Below are 22,460 nucleotides of genomic sequence, written 5' to 3'. Positions count from 1 at the left end.
ACGCGTTGCGTTCGGTTGGTGACGGCAAAGAATGAAAATACGAGGCTCCGGGGAGCCGTTCATGGCTTGGTGATGCCCGTCGGGGCGAGCAGGCGTGTGTCAGGGCTTCTCTCGGCGCTGAATTCCTCTCTAACCCCCTGCAAAATGCTTTCGTGTGTTTGTTTTGTCAGCGCGCGGCAGGGGGAGAATTAGCCTGACCCACGGGATGATCGTTAACGGTTGGTTTACGCAGTCCTGGGGAGTTACGGGGGTGTCCAACACCACACCGACCTCAGTCGGATGGTTTGAAGTTGAATCCGTAGCGCCCTTTCTGTCCCTGTTTAGCACGTTGGCGTCTTGGGAGCTCAGATTTACTTAAATCTAGTGGAAAATCCTCACCTGAAAACCAGCCTCAGCCTCCTGAGAAGCAAAGCTGGTTCCTGGCCTTTGTTTTGGGGGTCGGAGAAGCTTCAAGGGGGAGCAGTGAACATCGCCTCCCAATGCTCGGCGTCCGAGCGGAGCCAGGACGGGCGCGAGGCCGTCGGCGGGGAGCTGGAAGGAAGGAAAGTGCCCCAACCACGGCCCCGCTTTCACTCCCCGGGTTCTTCCCTCCCCTGCCTTCAACAGACTTTGCCGGCGTGAAAACGCACTTGCCTTCGAAAACAGCAGCGGTGACGCAAAGGGAAGTTTAATGCGACCTCGTAGGGGGGTGTCACAGGGCTCTGCAGTAACTTGCCGTTGTGCTCGGTCTAAAATAGGGATTAAAAAAAAAACCTAAAAAACCAAAACTACCAGAAAAAAAAAAAGTCCCGGGTTAGAAATGCAGGTGGAGTCTGCGGGCTGCGTTGCGAGGTTTTAAGGTTTTACCATCTCCGCTTTTACCGAAATAAAACAAAAAACCAAACCCAAAGCCCAACCGAAAAAGGACGGGCTCATTCAGCAAGAACATCTAGGAAAAGGGAAACGGGCTGGTGAGACCGGGAATTGGGATCCTGAGTTACGTTCCTGGTAAATGCGGAGCCGTACCCCTTGCTTTGTGTTAGCTTTTATTAGCTTTTTTAAAAAATATAATTAATTGGAGGGGGTGTTGCTGTACTACGTTGCAATCCTTTTGGCTATAAACGCCTTTACACCCAAAAAACGCTTTTTTGGAGCACTTATCTGTAAATGAAGCACTTTGCGAGCAGGGTACGGTAATCACACCTAGACCTAACATCGCAGAATGTTTAGTAATCGTAGAAATTATAAAACTGAGGCGCAGGCCAGGCAGGATTTGCCAGGAGAAGCTCATCGCGCTGATCCCAGCGGCACTTCACCGTCCTTTGTGCATCCCGGTTCCGCTTCTGAAAGCCAACCGTCACCTCCGGAGCCCGAGCAGACACTGTCCCGCTTGCGCCTGAAACGCCCAACGCAGAAGCAGCGACCCTGAGATCCCAGGATTTTTTTATTTTTTTTTTTAAATTAAAGAAGCGTTGATGACCGAAAGGCCAGCTGAATCTTACCTCTGGCTCGTGTCTGGCTGTCCTCGGAGGGACGGAAGAGCCTGAGGATTTGCCGGCTGCGACCGCCCGGAGAAATTTCGCAGAGGAAACTTAGCGGCGTTCCTGGAGTCCCCAGCAGATGCCGAGGAAAAGGAAAGTGTGGTTTTTTGGGAGCCCAGGGCCACAAGGTTGCATAAGAAAACCCAGGGGTTTTAATCAGTCGCTATTTAGCAAAGAAAAATCAACCGTTTCACCCCTGAGCACAAGTTCGTCTCTCGACTGTCACGTTTTTGCTGTCAAGTTTCTCTGATATTCGCAGAGAAGTTCCCTTCAGTCTCCGCTCGCGTCGATCCAGAATCTTTGAATAAACGTTTTCTGTTCCCCGCAGCACGGTTTCATCCTTAAATCACCACCGGTATTCCTCAACCAGAGGCAAAATTCACCAGCTCTAAGGACGGCAGCGCTAGAGATCGGCAAACCAGCTCCTGGTGAGCTGGAGCGTGTCTCCCCACCGACGTCCGGATTTAAAGCCCCACGTCCCCATCCACCGCCCGGAGGGGGCTGAAAAACATCTTGAGGCAAGCGATAGCTTTTTCCCTCGCTCGTCAAAAACGCATGAAAATCATCAGGGCTTGGTTTTATTTAAGGCACAAAAACCCTCCAAAGTTTGGATGTCGGTTTTGCCGGGCCGGGGTCTCTGTAACAGCCCCGCGCCGGCGAGGAGAGCAGAGGGACGGCGGCTCGGGGGAGGACCGCTGCCCGAGATGCTCATCTTTTCCCTCTTCTGACCCCTCTTTTAACCCAACAGCCCTTTCCCCGCACCACCAGCCGTTTCTCCGTGGTTTGTTGGGGATATTTGGGAGGACGGGTGTTTCTTTGGAAGCAGAGAGCGTTCTCCAGCCAGAAATACCGAGGCCGCCACGAGAGCTCAAAGTGCCGAAGGTGGGGGGGGGGGGCTCTGAAACGGTCCCTTCTCTGCTATTTACCGAGAGACCTCGGAGTTATGCAAATGGCGTGATCAGACAACTACACGCCGCACCGTTTCCTTACGCGGAAGCGTGTCGGCAGGAAGCAGATCTGGTGACAGCAGCCGCGCTCACCGCCGGGCGCTTCTGCCGGTTCTTTCGGGCCGGTCTTCTTCACCCGCCGCTATCATGGGCCTCTGGATAATTTCTTCACGTCTGATGTGATCGAGAATTTGGGGTTTTTTTTGGTTTTTTGGTTTTTTGTTTTTTTTTTTACTTAATTCAGCTGTGATTCAAAGCTGGGTAATTTGGGATTCTGCTGCTTTCAGACCAAAGCACGGAAGATTCAGCCATGGGAGACCCAGAACCAAGTGGTACGTGACGGCATTTGAAACAACCTTTTCTAACTGTTTGTACCGGGAGCTCTGGGGACACGGTAGGACGTATGACGCAGATCAGCCTTGTCAGCCACCTCGGAAATAGGGGTGCTAGAAAAGAGCTGTAAGTTCCTCTAACTGGGGTTTCCATGAAGATCATAGGAGGGTTTGGGTTGGAAGGGACCTTAAAGCCCACCCAGTCCCACCCCCTGCCCCCCGCAAACCTTCCACTAGACCAGGTTGCTCCAAGCCCCAACCCAGCTGCTCAGTTCTCTAAGTGTTTCTCTGGCAGATGAAGTTATTTGATGCGTTTGTACCGGACATTAACTTCTCTAGGAGGAAGGGATGCAAACCACCCTTTTTTTGGGAGGCAGAAGGTGTAGCGTTTTCTCTTAAGAGGTTGGAAGTACCCAGCGCTGGTACTTGCACATCATCAGCTCCACTCCCTCCGACCAAAAGTTGCTCCAAGTCCTTGTTCTCAAAGGTGACCACCTTAATTACGAATATAATCCGTTTAAATTGGAGTAACACTGACCGACGGAGCAGCTGAGAGGTCTCTGGACCACCTGAGAGCACAAATCCTCCTCCCATCTTCAACAGGGCCCAGTCCCTGGCACTTTGGAGGGGTGAAAAAAATCTCACTGGTTCTGTAATCGTGGAAACACGGGAGGCCACGCTCGTCCTTTCCCTGCTGCCACGGTCCAATGCATCGTTATCCTTGCAGCTAGAAAATTCTCTATTTCAGCTTGCCTTTCAGCAGCTGGATCCCATTGCGTCTTTGTCACGAAAATGGCAAAACTGTTGGCTTACGCAGAGTTTCTGTAGCTCACGATGACACTCGGGGACGGTTACAGGATGTCTCGTTGTCTTTGATAAACTCAATAAGCTGAGCTTGTTTAGGAACTGTATTATGAGACCAGTTTTCTTCCCACCCTTGCCCCCCAGAGCGCGTTGGTGTCTTCAGCACAACCCCTCGGCAGAACCAAGCTCTGGGGCGCTCGTGGTGCAGCATCGCGTGCAGAGACGCGCGCAGAGCCCGTTCCTGCCCCATCTTCCTCTCCCGGCCGCAGCCAGGGCTCCTCTCCCCGCCGCCTTGCACGAAAAACTCACGTTAGGCGACCGCCCCGTGTGTCCACCTCCACTTCTCAGGGCTTCCAGCCTGGCCATCCGACATGCGCAGCTAATCCACAACCTTGGTCTCGTCGAGCACTTGACCAGGAGAGATGGTGGTACCAGTCTGATCATTTAACGAACCCACCATAAAGCAGGAATGTCTCGATCCCTCTAGGAACAACCCTGTACATTGATTAAAGATGTATTTTTAGGTTTGGCAGTGAAAAGTCTTTCAACGCGCGACCAAGAATCCCACACCGAAGGTGACATGACTGTAAAAGTCAAATGCCCTTGAGAAATCCAAGCAGGCCGTATCCACAGGGCGCCTTTTATCCCCCCAATCTCACCTGGTCAGGAGGTTTATTTGACAGCTCTTTCGCAAAACCAAAATGACCGGTATAAATGATTTTGTGCGGTCTTATTTTTTAGCCAGTAAGCGTCCCAGCTTCGTCCTTCTGTTGCTAACTGGGAGGTCCTTTTACCACTTTCCAGCACTGGGAGCATCTGCTGTGCTTCACCACCAGTCTGATTTCTTCTCGCCATCACCAACCTTTCCTTATCCTTAATATTGAAGAAACAAGCAGTGAGGATTTTAACGTAGTTGTACTTTTCTTACTTAAAAAGGCAGGTTTATTAAGTAATTAAGTATGGCAGGGGGCTGCCATCTATCAAGACAAGGCTGCTTTACTGATATTTTCCCCTAAAGCTGGCAATCACCTCATTCTTATTTCGCAAACTCATGCACCTGCGCTCCGTTTCTGCTGGAATATTTGCATTCTTTTTCAATAAATCGATGCATTAAGTGGAAATTCTCCTTTCCCCCTCCCCCAACGTGATTCATTAATCCCCTCGTTAATACGTACTGCTATTTAAGATGCCTGACCTTGTTAGTGTTTCCTGTCAGTTGGGGGTGATCGCGCCGTTGGGTGGCGGTTCCGACCTCCTCAAAAATTAGCTTTATTTGTTAATTCGGTTTTTGCCAAGGCCTTTGTTCCACTGAAGGAGGAAGAGGAGGCGAGAAATCGGAGTGGCAGATGGGAAGTGGTCTCGGGTTTGCAAAACCATTGTCAAGGAACTTGGATTATTGTGTTCTAAAACCGTTATTCCTCGGGCAGATGGAGATGCTGATCTAAGCTTCGCTGCCGGCCGCAATCGGGGTCTCGTTGAGGGGCGTCTTGGTTAAAGAGGGAGGATTTCACGCAGGAGTCAAGAGTTTTCAGACTCATTTGGTGTAATTCAGTTCGCCCGGCGGCGCGGCTTAGCAAGCGGGGGATTTTACGCAGACGCTGCTAAGAAGCCTGAGACCTTTTATGCAGAAAGGGGAGATTTACCCCGGCAGAAAAATTCAGCCGTTGAGTTGCAAAGCGCGAGACTGAGGGCAGAGAAGAGGGAGGCGCTACCGGGAACAGGCTGGTGATGCCGAGGTTTGGTGGCGAAGTTGCGCTGAGCTGGGGTTTTAAACATTTCCCTCATTTCACGGTAACTGCAGCCGAAAGGGAAGCGATGCTTCTGCTCAACAGCAGAACGAGAGTTTTTCCTGTTAAAAATATCCGCCCTGCCCTGCACACCCACCGCTGCCGGAGCTCGCTCCCCCCGGGATGGCGGCAGAGGAGAGCGGTGAGCTCTCCAGGAGCGACATGATGGAGATGAGGTGACACGTTTGTCCATCCAAGGATGGGGAAGGACTTGGCTGGACAGTTGGCCCCCTCCGGCGCAAGCGTTGGCCGTGCGGAGATGTTCTCCTTTAGGATGCAGGTCTAGTGCCGACAGTGGAAGGGGGTTCTGCTGGAATCGTCTAAGATAAGAAGAATAAGGACATGCTGGAAGGGGTTTCTGCTGGAATCATCTAAGATAGGAAGAATAAGGCCACGCTGGAAGGGGTTTCTGCTGGAAGTGTCTGAGATAAGAAGAATAAGGACACACTGGAGGGGGTTTCTGCTGGAAGTGTCTGAGATAAGAAGAATAAGGCCACGCTGGAAGGGGTTTCTGATGGAATTGTCTAAGATAAGAAGAATAAGGCCACGCTGTCCTTCAAGAAACATAGGTGTTTCTTAATTTCCAGAAAAGTGACTTTCTAGATCAGCCTTCCAGTTGTCAGCGAGTTGTCCAGTAAGATAACTGGTTTTAAATTTAATTTAAATTTGTAAATAAGGCTGCAGAGCCGTAGCGAATGGACAAAGGAGCGAGCCGGAGTCTCTCCGAGCCCCCGGTCCCACATCCAAGCGCTGCAGTGGGGGCTCTGCCACCTGATCCTCACTGCCGAAGGCAAGGAGCTTTGAGTAGGGTTGAAAGAATAATTAGTTGATGGATGTTTACGGGAGCGGCAGCAAGCCTGCCAGGCACAGGGGCTCCATTTTCCTCCCAGCACAGGAAAACATGCAGAGATGTTTCCGTGTTTAGCAAGCGGGCAATCAGGAGCGCACGGTTCCTCAGGGAGGCACCTCCTGAAGGTGTCCCAACAGACGGCGGACTGATGACAGCTGTGACAACGAAGACCAACACATTCGAGGCAATTGATTTCCTTGATGAGATACGTGTGAGGCACATGAATCATTCGGCCCAGATCTCCACGTGCCAATAAAGCCACCCGAGAGATTTCAAATGGACGGGATAAATCGGCACTGCTCCTGAATGAGAAAGGCGGCTAGTAACATCAGCTACAGCAGGGCTAGGAAAACTTCTTAGGTTCAACTTTTCCACCTTCCTACTTTCATCGTAGCATTATCTTATTGAGATGAAGCCAAAGACTTGCAAGAACCTGCGGTTCTTGCTTTATCTTTTGGAGCCCGACAATAGCCGCGTTCAAAAGCGGAACGTTTCGTTGTGCCCATCACCAGCGCTGCTCACGTTGAGTCACTTCTTCCTGTTGTACAAATCCTCTGCTCGTGGTAAACAGGGGAAGCGGCAGATGTCTCCCTGCTCAAAGGACCGAGGGTAGTTAGGATTCAAATTAAACCAGCATGCCTTGGATTTGTCGCGTCTTGGATTATGAACAACTTGTGTCTCTTCCAGATAAACCAGAGCGAGATGTTTGGTCTCACGGTCACCCGCCAAGTGCGAAATGGTGATTTATCACGACTATTTATCACGACAAAGCAGGGCGGGCGCTGGCTTTGGTTTGCAGCTCTCGATTAACATCAGCGGCGCTTTTAAACCCCTTCCCCAGGTCCCCCAAGCGTTGGTGGGCCCTTCTGAGCGGTTCCTTGCGGCTCCTTCAGGCTTCAGTGGTTTACGGTAAAAAAAACCCAGGCGTGTCTTCACACGCTTTCAGTGCCTCATTTCACTTTGGACTGAAACGGTCAGAAATCTTTTAAAAGAACAGCCTAAATCTGAATTATTTGCTCAGCAAAGCTCAGAGCGTCCCTGGCCGATTTCTTGGTGCAGAAGGGAAGGCCCGCGGTGCTCAGCGCTGACCACCAGGGGACGCGTGGCTTCGGTGTCCCACCCAACCTTCTTCATTTGGTTCATAACGAATCATAAAAATATTTCTATTTTTAAGCTGATGACAGGCTGAGATGGGTTGACGTTCACAGCTTGGACACTGTAACTATGTCATTGTCAGAGAGCACTTTCATTGGACACCGAACGAGGAGATTTGTGGAGAAAAATATCCCTAATACTTCCGTTTTTCTCTTAATTGTACATTCAAATACTTTCTCCGCGTTGTTTGGCATCTTTTTATAATTTAAAAACCCCCATATGCATCCACACATCCTCACAGTCTTCCTTATTGTCCAGACAAGCCAGTCTTGTGCTTTTCTACCCCATTTTGGCTGGAAGATGATCAGGATCGTCCTGGTGCCCATCAGACGGGTGCCGGGAATTTTCTGGAGTCATCGTCTCCGCGAGTCTGGGTCGGCAACTGTCTGGAGGGTTAAGGGTAGACCAGCTCCCAGCAAAACTGGACTTGAAAAAAATCTGGATTTTTCAGGACTGAGACAAGGCCCGGGAGTCGCCGTAACTAAAGGAGACGCCAATTGACTTTTCTACCAAGCACCACTTGCTTCTCGCTGTCAAAAACTCAACTACCAGTGAAGCAACTCTAGATTTAGGTCAACCACATCCTGTTTCCTGGAATGTCAAAAGGACAAAGAAGAGTGAAGTTTTCTCTTGGTTTTGTTTTTTTTTTTTACCAATTGTGCCCAGTTCCGTATTTTGAAACGTTCTTTCCTTTTGGTTTTTTTTTTTTTTTTTTTCAGCAACTTTCAGCCGGGGTCGATTTTAGTTTCAGCCCTCGGTGACGAAGGCGCGGCTGGGTGGAAAGTGAGATTAACGGCACCAATTACGCCATGTAAAATTAACGCGCTCGCCTCCGCCTCACTACACATGCGGCTGCGGGCAGAAGGCGCTCAGACCGTAGAGACGGGTGGCAGGAGGGCATCGTGTGTCCCCCATCAAAGTGGGGACAAGCCCGTTTTATATTTTGCATGCCCGATAATTCATGCCCGCCGGGGACTGAACAAGGTGCGGGATTTCGTCATGTAGATGAGGAGAAATAAGCACGTACAACGTTGAGAAACGGTTCCTGCGCATAAAACATTGCAACACACGCTCAACTTGTGCAACGCAGCCCGCGGCGATGCCTGCTCTTTTCTCTGCCCAGGGTTCTGCCGACGCAGGGTTTGGTGGCGGTGTGGGGACACGCCACCACGTCCCCTCGGCCCCTCCATCAGGTCTGCCAGCACCAGGACTTCGGCTCAGAGAGGCTACGATAACGGTTTCTGCATGGGTTTCCCAGCCGATCCTGGGTCTCATTGCAAGCCCTAAAATCAGCTTCGATGTCCTCCCTGGACAGCTGCAGACTCATTTTCTGGGGATTCCGCCCAAGGAACCTCGATGAATTTACTGTTTCTAAAGTTTTCTCTTGAATCCCATCTGGCCCTTGGCCTCACCTCGCCGTCCTTTGCCCGGGCATCGCGGTTTGTTGCTTCCCCGTGAGTCTGTGCAGGACAGCAGGGCTCAGCCACGCTCCCCGGCACCTCTAGAAACCGTCCTGCTGCCCTCGGGGAGGTTTGGGTCAGGCACAGTGAATTATGGAATGGTTTGGGTTGGAAGGGACCTTAAAGACCCTCCAGTGCCACTCCCTGCCCCAGGCAGGGCCACCTCCCACCAGCCCAGGTTGCCCAAAGCCCCGTCCAACCTGGCCTTGAACCCCTCCAGGGATGGGGCAGCCACAGCTTCTCTGGGCAACCTGCGCCAGGGGCTCACCACCCTCGCAGCAAATAATTTTTTCCCAATTTCTAATCTAAATCTCCCCTCTCTCAGCTTAAAACCCTTCCCCCTCGTCCCACGGCTCCCCTCCCTGATCCAGAGTCCCTTCCCGGCTTTCCCGGAGCCCCTTTAGGGACTGGAAGGGGCTCCAAGGTCTCCCCGGAGCCTTCTCTTCTCCAGGCTGAACCCCCCCAGCTCAGCCCGGCCCCACAGCAGAGGGGCTCCAGCCCTCCCAGCATCTCCGGGGCCTCCTCCGGCCCCGCTCCCACAGCTCCGCGTCCTTCGCATGGCCCCAGAGCACTGCAGGGGGGGTCTCCCCACAGCAGAGGGGCAGAATCAGCGACACGATTTCTTCTCCAACTCCAGGTCTCGACAATCAAGAGAGGACACCTGAAAATAGGAAGCGGTACAGTGAGATATTCCGGAGCCTGGATGCCATCGAAATCTCCATTGGAAACACGTATGTAGAGAAACAGGGCAGAGCTCGTTTTCCGGATCTTTGCAAACCCTCATTTCATTTATTTAATCGCGTTGTTTTTCATTATGCAGGACAGTTGACATGTTCATCGGTGACGCTGACAGCACCGACGACCCAGAGCCGATCACAGAAAGCGAGGTCGTTCCGGTAGGCAAAGAAGGAGATCCATTTTATTCAATAAATTATCCATGTCCTTCGCCAAAGCGCACAATTCTACGTTATTAAAATTGCTTTTTGGGTGATCATCTGGGAAAAAAATAGTTACTCTTCCTTGACCAGACAGAAGGCAACTGCACAACACTCGGTTATAACGGCGACGGAGGTGGCAACAGGGCAGCTAATATTTAGGGGAAATACTCAGCCATTTACTGTTTGCGTTTATATTTTGCTGAAAAACAAGACGTAGAAATCGCCGGTTTAAGTTCTGCGTGCTAAACAGACCAGACAAGACAGCAAACCCAAAACGCGTCCGAGAGTCACGCATCAAAAATCTTTACAATTTTGGCCTTAAGAAACAGAAGCCCTTTAAAAATAGAACTTCATGTTTTTCACTTGCTTTGGGCAGTGGGGGACTTTTGGGGATAATCAGCCTCGTTTCATGCTTTTCTGTATAAACAAAGGGGCTGGGAACTTAATTTTTCTCTGAGAGCCGCTGTTCTCGTGTGCGATGAGAGGAAAAAAAAAACCAAAACAGCTGGCCTTTTTGAAAAATCCTCCAAATTTCTGAATACTCATTTTTCTTTTTTTTTTTTTTCCCCCCCCTTTTCCTTTTTTTCCTTTCCCTCCCCCCTACAGTTGAGCCAAAGTTTCTGCAAGAGCAAAACCAGTTCAGAGAGGCAAGTGCTGGATGCCGTAACAGGTAAGATTGCTAATTAAAAAAATCAAAGAGGCGACACGAGAACGCTTAATCACCCGGCAACTCTCCTGGCAGCCTCCTAACGACACCGATGAAAAATACCAGTGTCTCTGCTGGCATCACTCCTTTAAAATACAACTTAATGTTGGGGTTTTTTTTTTTTCCACTTGCTTCGGGCAGTATGGGACTTTGGGGGGGATAAAATAATATTTCTCAGCTGCTTTCTCACAGATTTCAGCTGGAAACGTGTTTGAAGTCACTCGCTGCGGCGTGATGAAGCTGTATCAGGTTCCACCAAGGACCAAGAGTTCCTTCCCGCAGCTCCCCAGTAACCCACTAGGTCCTTCACTTCTGGATTTCAGAACAAATTAAATCAAAATATTTAATTAAAAATAGAAGGCAGAGGAATACACACGTCTAAATTACCTGGAACTTGCACGGTTCCACGGGCAGGACCGCGTGGGGTTGCCGTGAAGTAGATGATGGCGGCTTTTTTTATGGCTGTTATCCCAGTATTTCACAGCACCGACTCTTGAGACTCCAAATTTTGCCACTCTTGGGGAGCCCCTGCCCATCAGCCAGAGCCGTTCCGAACCGGGACTTATTCTGTTGCAGTTCAGGAGGCAGATGAAATGCTGATAAAATGCGAAGGCGGCATCGACGCGGCCCTCGAATATGCCAAAATGTGGTGTAAATACGTCAAAGAGCTGCTCAGCTGGATCGAAAAGCGTCTGAGCTACGGTGAGTCTGTGCATTTTCAGAGTCTGTACCCTTTTCGGTAGCTTTTTTTTTTTTAAAAAAATCCCAGCCAAGAACGCACCGTTGCAAACAAAAGCACGGCCAAACACCAACCCTTTTAGTCGCTTTTGCCTGGCGAGAAAGGCACAGAGTCAGAATTTCTTCTTCCCCGAACGATCCCCATTGAGCGCAATGACCCCCGGCTTTGACAAACCCACCCCCGTCCCCGGGAATCCGGCGTCTAACCCGCTCTGCCCTTTCACAGAGACGGAGTTTGCCAAAGGGATGGTGAAGATCGCAGAAGCGGGACGCAACGCCATCTCCCAGCAGGTAGGGTTCCTTCGGAGCGTTCCCTTCGGAGGAGGAGCAAACGCGAGGTTGTCCGCACGGTAGGGTCCAAGCCTAAACCCTGCAGCAAATCCGCAACCCCCCAAAACCTTCCTAAAACTCCCAGTATTGGACCAGTTCCATTCTTCCTCTATCGGCTTATAACACAGAGCCAGTATTTGCAAAATGAGACAGAAGGACGGACTGGGGAGTCCGTACGACGCTGCCCAGTATAAAAGCGGATAGAAGATAGCAGATAAATGAGACAGAAGGACGGACCGACGAGGAGTCCGTACGACGTTGCCCAATATAAAAGCTCTTCTGCTTCCAGCACCCTCCTGTGCTGTCTGAAATAATCCCCCCCCCCCACTTACCCCATGTAGACACTCACCTTTCTTTCACCAATCTCGACCACAGCTACCAAAAGCTCTTCAATTTAGGAAAGCCGCGGTCCCAATCCCTCGTTTTACATTCCCTTTTTTTTTTTTTGGTTTTCCGTAGCACAACATGCCCCTCTGCGCACTCTACAGAATGGTCCTGGAACATGACATAAAGGTTGGAAATTCAGCCAGCGAGACGGCGGGATTGCTCCAACAGAAGGAATTCTACCAGGTACCGCGTTTCTTTGCCGGGGCCAGAGAACCAACGGGAGCATCAGAGAGAGCTAACGAGGTCGCTCACCCCGGTCCGAGGGGGCGGAGGGGAAGAGAGAAGGAAACACACACCAAGTTTAAGGGAAAAAAAGAGGCATTTTGCAAGGCTTGCTCTCTAATGTCGTGCCCTCACCTGCCAGATACTTTTTTTCCACCCGCTAAGGAATTGTTGCCGTCCTAATTGTTATTCCTCTGCAGCCTCTGTCAGCCAAGAAGAATGAAATTGAGAAGTGGAGGAAAGAATTCAAAGATCAGTGGACAAAGGAGCAAAAGAGAATGGTAAGAGGCCAACAGGTGGGTCTGACCTTTAGGCCAGTCGCGTCGCAAAACGCCAAAAATAAACTTCTATGAACGTGCAGTAACAGGAAGGACACGGAGCTGTGGGAGCGGGGCCGGAGGAGGCCCCAGAGATGCTGGGAGGGCTGGAGCCCCTCTGCTGTGGGGCCGGGCTGAGCTGGGGGGGTTCAGCCTGGAGAAGAGAAGGCTCCGAGGAGACCTTGGAGCCCCTTCCAGTCCCTAAAGGGGCTCTGGGAAAGCCGGGAAGGGACTCTGGATCAGGGAGGGGAACCGTGGGACGAGGGGGAAGGGGTTTACACTGAAAAAGGGGAGATTTAGATGAGATGTAAGAAATTCTTCATGTTGAGGGCGGTGAGCCCCTGGCGCAGGTTGCCCAGAGAAGCTGTGGCTGCCCCATCCCTGGAGGGGTCCAAGGCCAGGTTGGACGGGGCTTTGGGCAACCTGGGCTGGTGGGAGGTGGCCCTACCCAGGGCAGGGGGTGGCACTGGGGGCGTCTTTAAGGTCCCTTCCAACCCAAACCATCCCACGATTCTATAACCAGACCACGGAATATGCATCCTGCTGTTGAATAAAAGGACTTTTTTTGGAAAGTGCGAGCGGCATTCCGGCGCCATCCCACCGGTGCTACCTGCCAGATCCCATCACCTCGACTGCAGAGGCCGGCAGAGCGAGGATGGGGCTTGGGTTGGCACACGCTGGCGCTGGGCTGGTCTTCAGCAGAGAGGGGTCCCCTGCCCAGGCAGGCTCTGGGCCTGCGACCCCTCAGCAAAGCCCAGCTGCACGCGCTCTGCCAGCGCTTCACCATCAGCCCCGTTGTTCTCCGGGGATCCCTGCAGGGGTGGAAGAGGCTCCTGGGCACCTTGCAGAAGGTGATCCAGGATGGCCAGGTCTCTACTCACCCTGTAGAGCAAACCCAGGGGCTCTCTGGGAGCTCCTGAACTTTGGGAGCAGGGGGACGAAGAACACTGATGTCAATTTGAGCAATGATGTCCGTTGGAACCGCGATGTCCATTTGAAGGATGTTGTCCATTGGAACCACGATGTCCATTGGAACCACGAGACAGGCTCTTTCCTTATAAGCAGAGTTACTGCTGTGGCTTGTTCCTCCCACCGCCTCGTTGGGCTTCCCAAACCCGTTCCTTCTTCTATTCCAGAACGAATCCTTGTCATCCCTGCGCAAGTCCCGCTTGCAATACCTACAGCGCTGCGAGGAGCTGGAGAAGGCAAAGCACCTGAGTGCCAAGGCGGAGGACGAATACCAGAGCATGGCCGCCACCAACCCCGGCAGCGCCAACAAGCAGCTGGAGAAGCGACGCCGTTCTTGCGAGGAGGCACAAGCCAAGGTGATGAGTTCCGTCCAGGCTGGTATTTATTCCCAGCCATCCCACATGCATCTTCCCACCCATCCTGGCTGATTTTCTCCTCCTTTCCTCCGTTTCTGGTGGGGCACAGGTTCAGGAAGCAGAAGCTTTGTACAAGACGTGCATCAGTGATGCCAACTTTCGACGCCAAGAACTGGAGAAAGTCCGAGCACGGATCGTCTCCCATATTCGGAAGCTTATTTACCAAGGGGACGAGGTGCTGACGTGGGTACGTGTAATCCTATCATTTCTCCTCTCATCCCTTTTTGAGGGAAACCGCTGTCTGGGATAAGACCTTCAGGATCTTCACCATTTCCCTGTTGAACCACCCTGTAACCGACCGTTCCCAAGCAGTTGGAATTAGGGGAGCGCTCTGGACGTTGCTTTGCTACCAACCTGCTACCGACAAAATCTCCCACACGTAATCACATTTGCAATGACTACTGCTTTGAGGACGCAGATATCCACAGAAAAGGTCTAGGGGAGGGGGGAAGAAAGTGACAATTTTTATCCCACCTGTGACGTAGAACTATCACCAAGCAGAAGCGCAGGTAACCGAGTTTGGGTAACGACAAACCGGAGACTGGCGAATGACTGTGAGATCCAGGGGAAGAAAAAGCACCCGGGCTTTGACGAGCAATTTTTTTTTTTTTCCATTTTCTTTTCCCTGTAAGGTCACTTTGCGGATGTTCAAGCAGCGGCAGACACAGTCAGAACAGATTCCAGTGGGATACCAGTACCTGTCTGAGGCCTGCAAGCCATACAAAGCCGGCGAGAAATACCTGGAATTCATTCAGGCTCTGCAGAAGAAAGACATTCATATGGAAGTGTTTGAGTTCGAGCCACTCGCTTCTGGAGGGCAGAGGTAAAAAAAAAAAAAAAAAAAAAGCGGAAAACTTACATCGTAGCTGAAAGGCCAGAAATATGTGTTGCGTGGGACAAAATTGAGGTTTAAAAGACATTTCTAAAGTCACTAGCGACGCCGCAGCATCGTGATTGCTGATTACAGACGAGCCCAGGGCCTCGGATGTTAGGAGCTTTGCGTGGCTCCGCTAATGAAGAACCGATCTCTAAAGACGTGCTCGGTGCCTTCTGCTGAGCATGGGACCAAGAGCAGTCAAAACAGGGCAGCAGCTTCCTCCCTTCGGTTATTTCTATCGTTTGCCAAAGATTTGGATCCCTCTTTCCTCACGTGGGTGCTGCCCGATTTCTAAACATTTCCTGCAGAGAGAAAAGGCGCAATTATCCCAAATAAGTTTCTTTTCCTAGTTTTGTGCGGGTGTTTTTACCATAGTCTCCTGGAAAACTCAGCTTACGCCCGCGAGCTACCTCCGTGGTGCAATATTGTCCGTTATTCTTTCACTGCTGGAAAATGGTTTGCAACCCCTTCGCAGGTCCCCTCCCAGCAGCAGAAAGAAGGTGGCATTGCATTACACCGGACCCTCTTCCGCAGCGAAGGACGCGAGCACGCCAGAGGAGACGGCCAGGAAGCAGTTCCCCACAAACGGTGAACAGAGTAGGTTGAATTGAATAAAGACGCCCCCGTTTTCTCTCCAGTCCCTGTAGCTTAATTTAGATGGAGGGGCCAAAGCGGTGGGAGAGGGTCGCCCGTTCTCAGGGCAGCGCTTAAGACTTTGCTCAAGGTGGGAGAAAATATCGGCAAGTATTTATGGATTTTCACGGGAGCTCCGTTTGGACTTCACCCCCGTGTCGAAGTACCCCAGGGGCGCTCGGGATGGTCCGTCACCGTGCCCACCTTCCGCAGGTGCGAACAAATCCCTCTGCAGCGACACAGAAAGCCTGGGTGGGAGCTATGAATCCCGATCCCTGGACTCTCCCAATTCTAGCCCAGGTGAGAGGTGCAAAAATTTCCTGCCTAATATTGCCCCCAAAACCCTGAGCTGGGAATAAAGTCCACGCTGACCCACTTTGCGCATCACAAGGGCGAGAACAGCTCTTTACGTTTTCGCTCTTCTCAAGGCAACTCTACTAGGAAGTTGTTGAAAGCTCCATCCACCGGCACCATGTCCTCCTCGGATGATTTTGAAGAGAGAGATTCCTTGCAGACTTTCGAAAACGGTGAGCCACACGCGCTTTTGCCCCCCAAGGTGGAAACCGCGCTCCCGTCTCGGTTCCTTTTCACGCTTTAATGCTTTTTCTGCAGAAAACGGTACATCCCAGCAGCAGTTCAAGAACATCCTCCTCTCCAGCGCAGCGCAGACCCACCGGCTCAGGAAGCTGCGGGGTCCATCCAAGTGCAGGGAGTGTGACACCTTCATGGTCAGCGGCTTCGAGTGCGAGGAGGTGAGGGTTAGGAGACGTCATTGCAGTCGCCTTGAGTGGGACCATCGTCCCCCACTGAAGGTCTGGAGAAATGAGGGGCCCCTCTGCAAAATTCAGTGCTTTTTCTTCCTCTGCATTACACAACGCGCATTTTTCTGTCTTTGAGTAACCCTCACTTGCCTGGAAGAACCCTCTTGGGGTTGGTGGGACGTCGGTGGTTGAGGGAAGAGGAGAAGTCCTCCACGTTCTGCCACTGCTGCGATGCCGGACCACAACCAGAGCGTAACGCGGGTGGGTTCTGCCGTTTCAGTGCTGCCTGGCCTGCCACAAGAAGTGTCTCGAGAACCTGCTCATCACCTGCGGCCACAAGAAGCTGCCCAACCGAGCACCCCTTTTTGGCATTGACTTCACGCAGGTTCCTCGAGATTTCCCAGAGGAAGTTCCCTTCATAGTGGTGAAATGCACCTCGGAAATTGAAGCCCGTGCCCTCGGGGTGCAGGTGAGTAGTCGGTTATTTTTGCTTCGGTTTTCTTTGTATCCAAAACTCCTGACCTCTCCCCGCTCTAAACCACGCAGGGGATCTATCGGATAAGCGGATCCAAAGCCCGGGTGGAGAAGCTGTGCCAGGCATTCGAGAACGGACGGAGCCTGGTGGAGCTCTCCGAGCACTCCCCCCACGACATCACTGGCGTCCTGAAGCATTTCCTGAAGGAAGTGGGTACCAAATCTCTGCCGGGAGGGTACCAAACCTCAGCCGAGCGCATTCCTCGGGGCCGGATCAGCAGGATGAAGTAACACGCTGCTTTTCCTCCCGTCTCACTGCAGCTTTCGGCACCGGTGCTGCTGTCCCAGCTCTATAACGACCTCATTGCGCTCGCCAAAGATTTGCAAAAACCCGGGGAGGAAAAGTGGGACTGCGCGGGCTTCCCTCCGGATCCCATCCAGAGCATGAAGGACTTGCTGAGCAAATTGCCTGGAAGCAACTACAACACTCTGCGGCACCTCATCGCACACCTGTACAGGTGAGGAGCGCGACGGTTGTCACACTGGTTGGTGACAGGTCCGACCACAGGAGATCATAGAATCATAGACTGGTTTGGGTTGGAAGGGACCTTTTAGGGCCATCTAGTCCAACCCCCTGCCATGGGCAGGGGCATCTTCAACTAGAACAGGTTGCTCAGAGCCCCCTCCAACCTGGTCTTGAATGTTCCCAGGGATGGGGCATCCCCCACCTCTTTGGGCAACCTGGACCAGGGTCTCACCACCCTCAGCATGAAGCATTTCTTACAGAATCACAGAATGGTTTGGGTTGGAAGGGACCTTAAAGACCCTCCAGGGCCACCTCCCACCAGCCCAGGTCGCTCCAAGCCCCGGCCAACCTGGCCTTGAACCCCTCCAGGGATGGGGCAGCCACAGCTTCTCTGGGCAACCTGGGCCAGGGGCTCACCACCCTCAACGTGAATAATTCCTTTATATCTAGTCTAAATCTCCCCTCTTTCAGCGTAAAACCCTTCCCCCTCGTCCAATGGCTCCCCTCCCTGATCCAGAGTCCCTTCCCGGCTTTCCCGGAGCCCCTTTAGGGACTGGAAGGGGCTCCAAAGTCTCCCTGGAGCCTTCTCTTCCCCAGGCTGAACCCCCCAGCTCTCTCAGCCTGTCCTCACGGGATCCCTGCTGAGATCTCACAGGACATCCCTGTTGAGACCTCGCTGCCAGCGGAGCGCCAGATGTGTATAAGGAGAGCATCTGGGCTTCCTTGACCTGGGAGAGGCTGATCTGGAGCCAAGCAGGCAGTTATGAGGAGGGTAAAAAATTCCTTCATGGAAAGGACCACCTTGCAGCAATTAGGAGACAGTCTTAATGACCGAGAAGGACCAGAAGGTCCTCACTGATGGTGCTTCATTGTTAAAGTGAAGAGCAAGAGGTCAAGGAGTAACGTGAATCGAGCCCCTTTCACCCAGCTCTGAAGGCAGGTCACCAGAAGCAGCCACTCTCGTTTGGGCTGCACCGTCCAGACAGATCCAGGCAACTTCCGAGACTGTTCTCCGGAGTTTCCACGCACGGCCCAGAGCTCTGTTCCCTGTAAACAACGGGGTTTCTCTCTCCACTAGGAAATGGGCGTTTTGGTGGGTTCCATCTGCGAACTCAGCGCATTCGGGTCGGGAGCTGGGAAGCCACTAACGGTCCTGTTTCCCTCCCCCAGGGTGGCAGAGAAATACGAAGAGAACAAGATGTCCCCAAACAACCTGGGCATAGTATTCGGGCCAACTCTGATCCGGCCAGGCTCAGGGAGCGACGTCTCAATGTCATGCCTTGTTGACTCCGGGTATCAAGCCCAGATTGTGGAGTTTCTCATTCAGAACTACGAAAGGGTGTTTGGGATGGATGACCTGCCTTCATCCTTATCCCTCGGATGTGAAAATCCTTCGCCAGAAGCATCGACAGAAAAGGAGGAAGGACCTCAGAGCCCAAACACAAGCCAGAATGTAACTCTAGAGGTAGAGCTCCCAGACACTGAGCTGGGCTTACTCACCCTGCTGTAGAGACAGGAAGGTGGGCTAGCAATTAAAGAGAACTTTTCTTGTTATCCATGGAAAAAACAAAAAACAAAAAACAAACCGTTGCCTATCAAGAGGGTTATTCCAAGAGGAAGGAGCAGAGAGCCTGTTGCACGTGGAGTGGGAGAATCAGGGGAAAAAAAGATAAAAAAGCTACAGATCACCCAGCAGCTTCTCAGCCCCCTCGGGATGGTGGTTTTGCTCCGCATTTTAGATGCCAGTCGCTCAGAAAATTTAGACCCCAGCCATTCCGCTGCATCCCTGAGCAGTGGCCGCGGACCCTGGTTTTTCCACCCCCTGCTACTGGGCCTTCTGCGTTCCTCCCAGGCGCCACGGCTCTTGCCTCACAGTATTCCACAGCACTTTAAAAACACAAACGGGCACAGCATCCCCGAGCCGGGACACGGTGGGGTTTTTCTCCCTTTTCGCCATTGTTTGACGAGCAAGAAAGAGGAAATGACTTTCCTAAAGTTAAGCCAAAGGGAGTGAGATCTGGGTCCGGGGATTCTCTGCCTCCTGCTTTCAAGTCACGGGCGCTTGTGAGCCAGACTGTGCGTCTGCAGCGGCCGCGTCCACACCTGACACGCGGTAACACTGCTTTCTCCGTGTGCCCAGCTCCCCGAGGAAGCAGAAATTAGAATAACTATGATTGCAGTCGAAATAAAATCACCAGGGTAGACACGATTCACTTCTTGCGCGCAGAAACCCGGCAGGGTTAATAAACCTTCACAGAAAGCACTTTTGAGACACACACACACAACTATTGCTTTTCACTATTTCCAAAGCCGTTTTCACCCGCGCCTGCAGCGTGACCGAGTTCCACCGAAGGTGTCACAAACCTGTAAAAAGGGGAGTTGCTTCTAAGGGCGCTCTCGTTTTGCCATTAATAACGGCAAAGCCCCCGCCCCGGCGACCTGATCCTTGTGCAAACTCACACTGGTCCCACCCCAGCTACGCCTCCCGAGCGCTGCCATATCCTCCACTCATCCTCCCGTTACGTGTTTGACGGTAATTACCGCACTCCAGTGAACGGCTTGGTTCCTGACGTTTCCCCTTTTTGTTCCAAAACGGGCTACTCCAGTGTCCCGCGGGACAGGGGAAGCGGTCTCAGCACCCCGGGGCTGCTTTCTGGGTGAGCTTTGTGGCACGGATGCTGGAGCTGGCAGGTCTCGAATCATGATTTTCCTCTCGTGTGACCTCCTGCAAGCTCCTTCCCTACTTCCCCCAAGCGTTACACACAATCTAAGAGACGTCAAGGCATTTTTCAGCTCAAGTGGTCGCCTCCTCTAACAGCATTTTGGGGTGAAGCGGGAGTCGACTGTGTCTTCATGTCAAATAAGAGTCCTGTATAAACACTCATGGCTTTTTCCCCACAGAATTTCCCCTCCAAGCACGGTTTAAACACGGACTGTGCGTCTGATAACTCGTCTTCCAGGGAAGCCATCAATGAGCTGACTCTGGAGGGAGCCCACAGTCCGGGGAGCGTGGACGCCCCAGGTAAACGAAGCGGGGATTGCGATGGGGTTAGAGGTTGGCCGGTACCGTGTTTGCTGGGTTTCACGCCTCCTGCGGGCTTCCGCGTTACCCAGCGGAGAAAGCACGGCTGGGATGTCCCCCTGGGCGTCGCTGCTCAGTCTTCGTGAGGGTAATTTCTTGCAGAGCCGTCGCCTCGAAAGCACATTTTCTGCTCTTCTCAGGAAGGGCTTTTTCCCCCACTGCTGCCTCAGCTCTCGAGCCCAATCACCCGGCTTCAGTGCACCTAGGCGAGCTTTAAGAATATAAGCCCGATTCATATCTTCTACCTCTTTCAAGCGTGTATCTTGCTGAATTAACGAAGCTATCAGAGGGAAGCGTTTTAGCCCCTTAAATGCCAGAGGTTTTTCAGTATCCTTTCTAATGGGAAAAGAATTCAGCAGCCAAAACGGTCATAGAACCTTATCCCGAGACAAGGTTACTAAGATAACCATCTAATTTCTTTGTTCAGACATGAGCGCAGGTGTTGGCTCTGAGCTGGAGGAGCTGGAGGACCCCGCGCAGGAAAAGACCGACAGCGATTCGGACACGGTCCCAGGGACCCAGCCCAGGTGCCATTTCAGCCGACAGCCTGTGAAATATATTCGAGCACAGCCAAAAACGAAACCAGTCATTCCCAAATCTTCCAGTTTGCCCTTGAGGACCACCGCGTTAGCCAACATGGCAATGGAGTCTGGCGCAGAAGGCAACCCGACTGACAGCAGCTCCAAGACAAAGGATGTCCTGGAGGAGAGCAGTAGGAGCAGGAACAGCTCGAGCGACACAAGCACGGTCAAGCCGCGCTCGGGAGGGAGACAGCAGCTCAAACATTTTGAGATCACGCAGGAAACCGCCAGGATTGTCTCAAAGTTTAAAGTCGACGACACTTCCGCATCCCCTGAGCCTTCTCCGGAGAGCACGGGATCGATGGAGAAAACAGAAGACCTCAACCCAGGGACGTACCTATAGGAAAAACCTGAAGAATAATGGCTAACGGCAACGGAAAGTGAGACAGGACTGAAATCCCACGCCTGCCGAATGAAGGAACATGATGGGGTGAAACTACCGTCCTATTTCTATTTCCCACGCAGGCTGGAGAAAAGGCTCCTGCTGTGAACTACCCGGCAGGCCTTCGCCTAACCCCGGATTTGCTTTTTACTCCTTAACAAACCCATGTAAGCGATAAGAAGCAAACCGGACGGCTCTCTCTGGAACATGCCCCGCTTAGCATGAAGGCCAATGCGAGAAGAGGAGGAAACACGGAGTGCCTGGCTGGCCAGGCGTAGCCAGGAAGGAGGCAACTCCAACCATGGACAGAAAACCTTCCCAAACCGTCATTTTTCTGGCAGCTGAGACACGTGCTGATTTTTCGTCATTTTTATTTCACAGCATTTTGGAGCGTAACTCAGTTTTTGAGTGTCATAGACCAGGGTACATGGGCAAAGCTCACGTCGGCTGGATCCTTCAGCTGGAGCTTCCACTCGCCAGTCGGCGCAAAGCCATTCTGCAAAGGGCAAAAGACGCCGAGCTGGAGCCCATTTCTCCAGGACACAATTTCTGTTTCCCTCGAAGCACGTTGAGCTTCTGCAACGCCTCCACGTGAGGCTGCTGCCACACGAAGGCAGCAAAGCCCTGGAGCCCCCGGCAGATGAGAAGGTTTTCTTGGGTCTAAACCCAGGTCGCTGCGACCTGCGGGGTGTCCGTCTCCCCCGCGTGTGGGTTCCCCCAACGCCCCTTTCTGCCTCCCTGCAGCACATTTTCTGTCCGCCAAGTTTTAAGGCAAGGAGAGGGAGGACTCAGTCCTATAGTGCCATCTCCTGACGCCCGCATGGCTTCCTACCCCGCTCCGCACTACAGGGTGGGCAGCCTTACACATTTCCTGGGTGCTGGGTTGCGCGTACAGCGCGGAATTCAGATCACAACACAAAAACTTCCGCACTGGAGCAGTTTTCCCATGATTACCATCCCCTGCGAAGACACTAGAAGCCACCTGAAGAGGCCAGAGCTAGAAAATACCACGTTTTCTCCAAACGGCTCGGGAGATTAAACGATCTACTTCACAAATTTCTTTTGTCTCATCAAAGGACCATTAAGAAACGGGACCAAAACATAAAGTTGTAAAAGAAATGCTAAGGATCTATTCTTAGCATTTGTACAGTTCGGGCTAAAGAGAGTTTGCATCTCTGGAGCAATGTATATTTGTTAATACAGTGCTTTGAATTCTTGAATACTAAGTTATCTTTTACTCCTGTAATAAATTACTGAGTGTTTTAT

General features: G+C 52.1%; 1 protein-coding gene across 4 annotated transcripts in view; it reads left to right on the top strand.

Annotated features, from left to right (window-relative positions):
- The window catches only part of GMIP (GEM interacting protein), a 27,876-nt gene extending 5,416 nt beyond the window's left edge, over nt 1-22,460 (top strand). For 2 of the 4 annotated variants that reach the window (XM_074567144.1, XM_074567143.1), the window contains 20 exons: nt 9,493-9,586; nt 9,676-9,751; nt 10,400-10,463; nt 11,076-11,201; nt 11,464-11,528; nt 12,027-12,137; nt 12,377-12,457; nt 13,630-13,818; nt 13,928-14,065; nt 14,511-14,701; nt 15,231-15,352; nt 15,602-15,688; nt 15,817-15,915; nt 16,001-16,140; nt 16,430-16,618; nt 16,696-16,833; nt 16,945-17,141; nt 18,320-18,614; nt 20,051-20,171; nt 20,659-22,460. In XM_074567144.1, the coding sequence (XP_074423245.1) occupies nt 9,493-9,586; nt 9,676-9,751; nt 10,400-10,463; nt 11,076-11,201; nt 11,464-11,528; nt 12,027-12,137; nt 12,377-12,457; nt 13,630-13,818; nt 13,928-14,065; nt 14,511-14,701; nt 15,231-15,352; nt 15,602-15,688; nt 15,817-15,915; nt 16,001-16,140; nt 16,430-16,618; nt 16,696-16,833; nt 16,945-17,141; nt 18,320-18,614; nt 20,051-20,171; nt 20,659-21,155 (3,020 nt within the window). In that variant the 3' untranslated portion in view covers nt 21,156-22,460. Of the gene's footprint in view, nt 1-2,302; nt 2,800-9,492; nt 9,587-9,675; nt 9,752-10,399; nt 10,464-11,075; nt 11,202-11,463; nt 11,529-12,026; nt 12,138-12,376; nt 12,458-13,629; nt 13,819-13,927; nt 14,066-14,510; nt 14,702-15,230; nt 15,353-15,601; nt 15,689-15,816; nt 15,916-16,000; nt 16,141-16,429; nt 16,619-16,695; nt 16,834-16,944; nt 17,142-18,319; nt 18,670-20,050; nt 20,172-20,658 lie in introns of those variants that run through there. The other 2 variants (XM_074567145.1, XR_012584610.1) reach the window with 2 other exon arrangements.

The sequence above is a fragment of the Larus michahellis genome, chromosome 25 (genome assembly GCF_964199755.1).
Source record: "Larus michahellis chromosome 25, bLarMic1.1, whole genome shotgun sequence".
Lineage (NCBI taxonomy): Eukaryota > Metazoa > Chordata > Aves > Charadriiformes > Laridae > Larus > Larus michahellis.
Note: the sequence above shows the minus strand (reverse complement) of the source record. Positions and strands in the feature narration are given on the sequence as shown.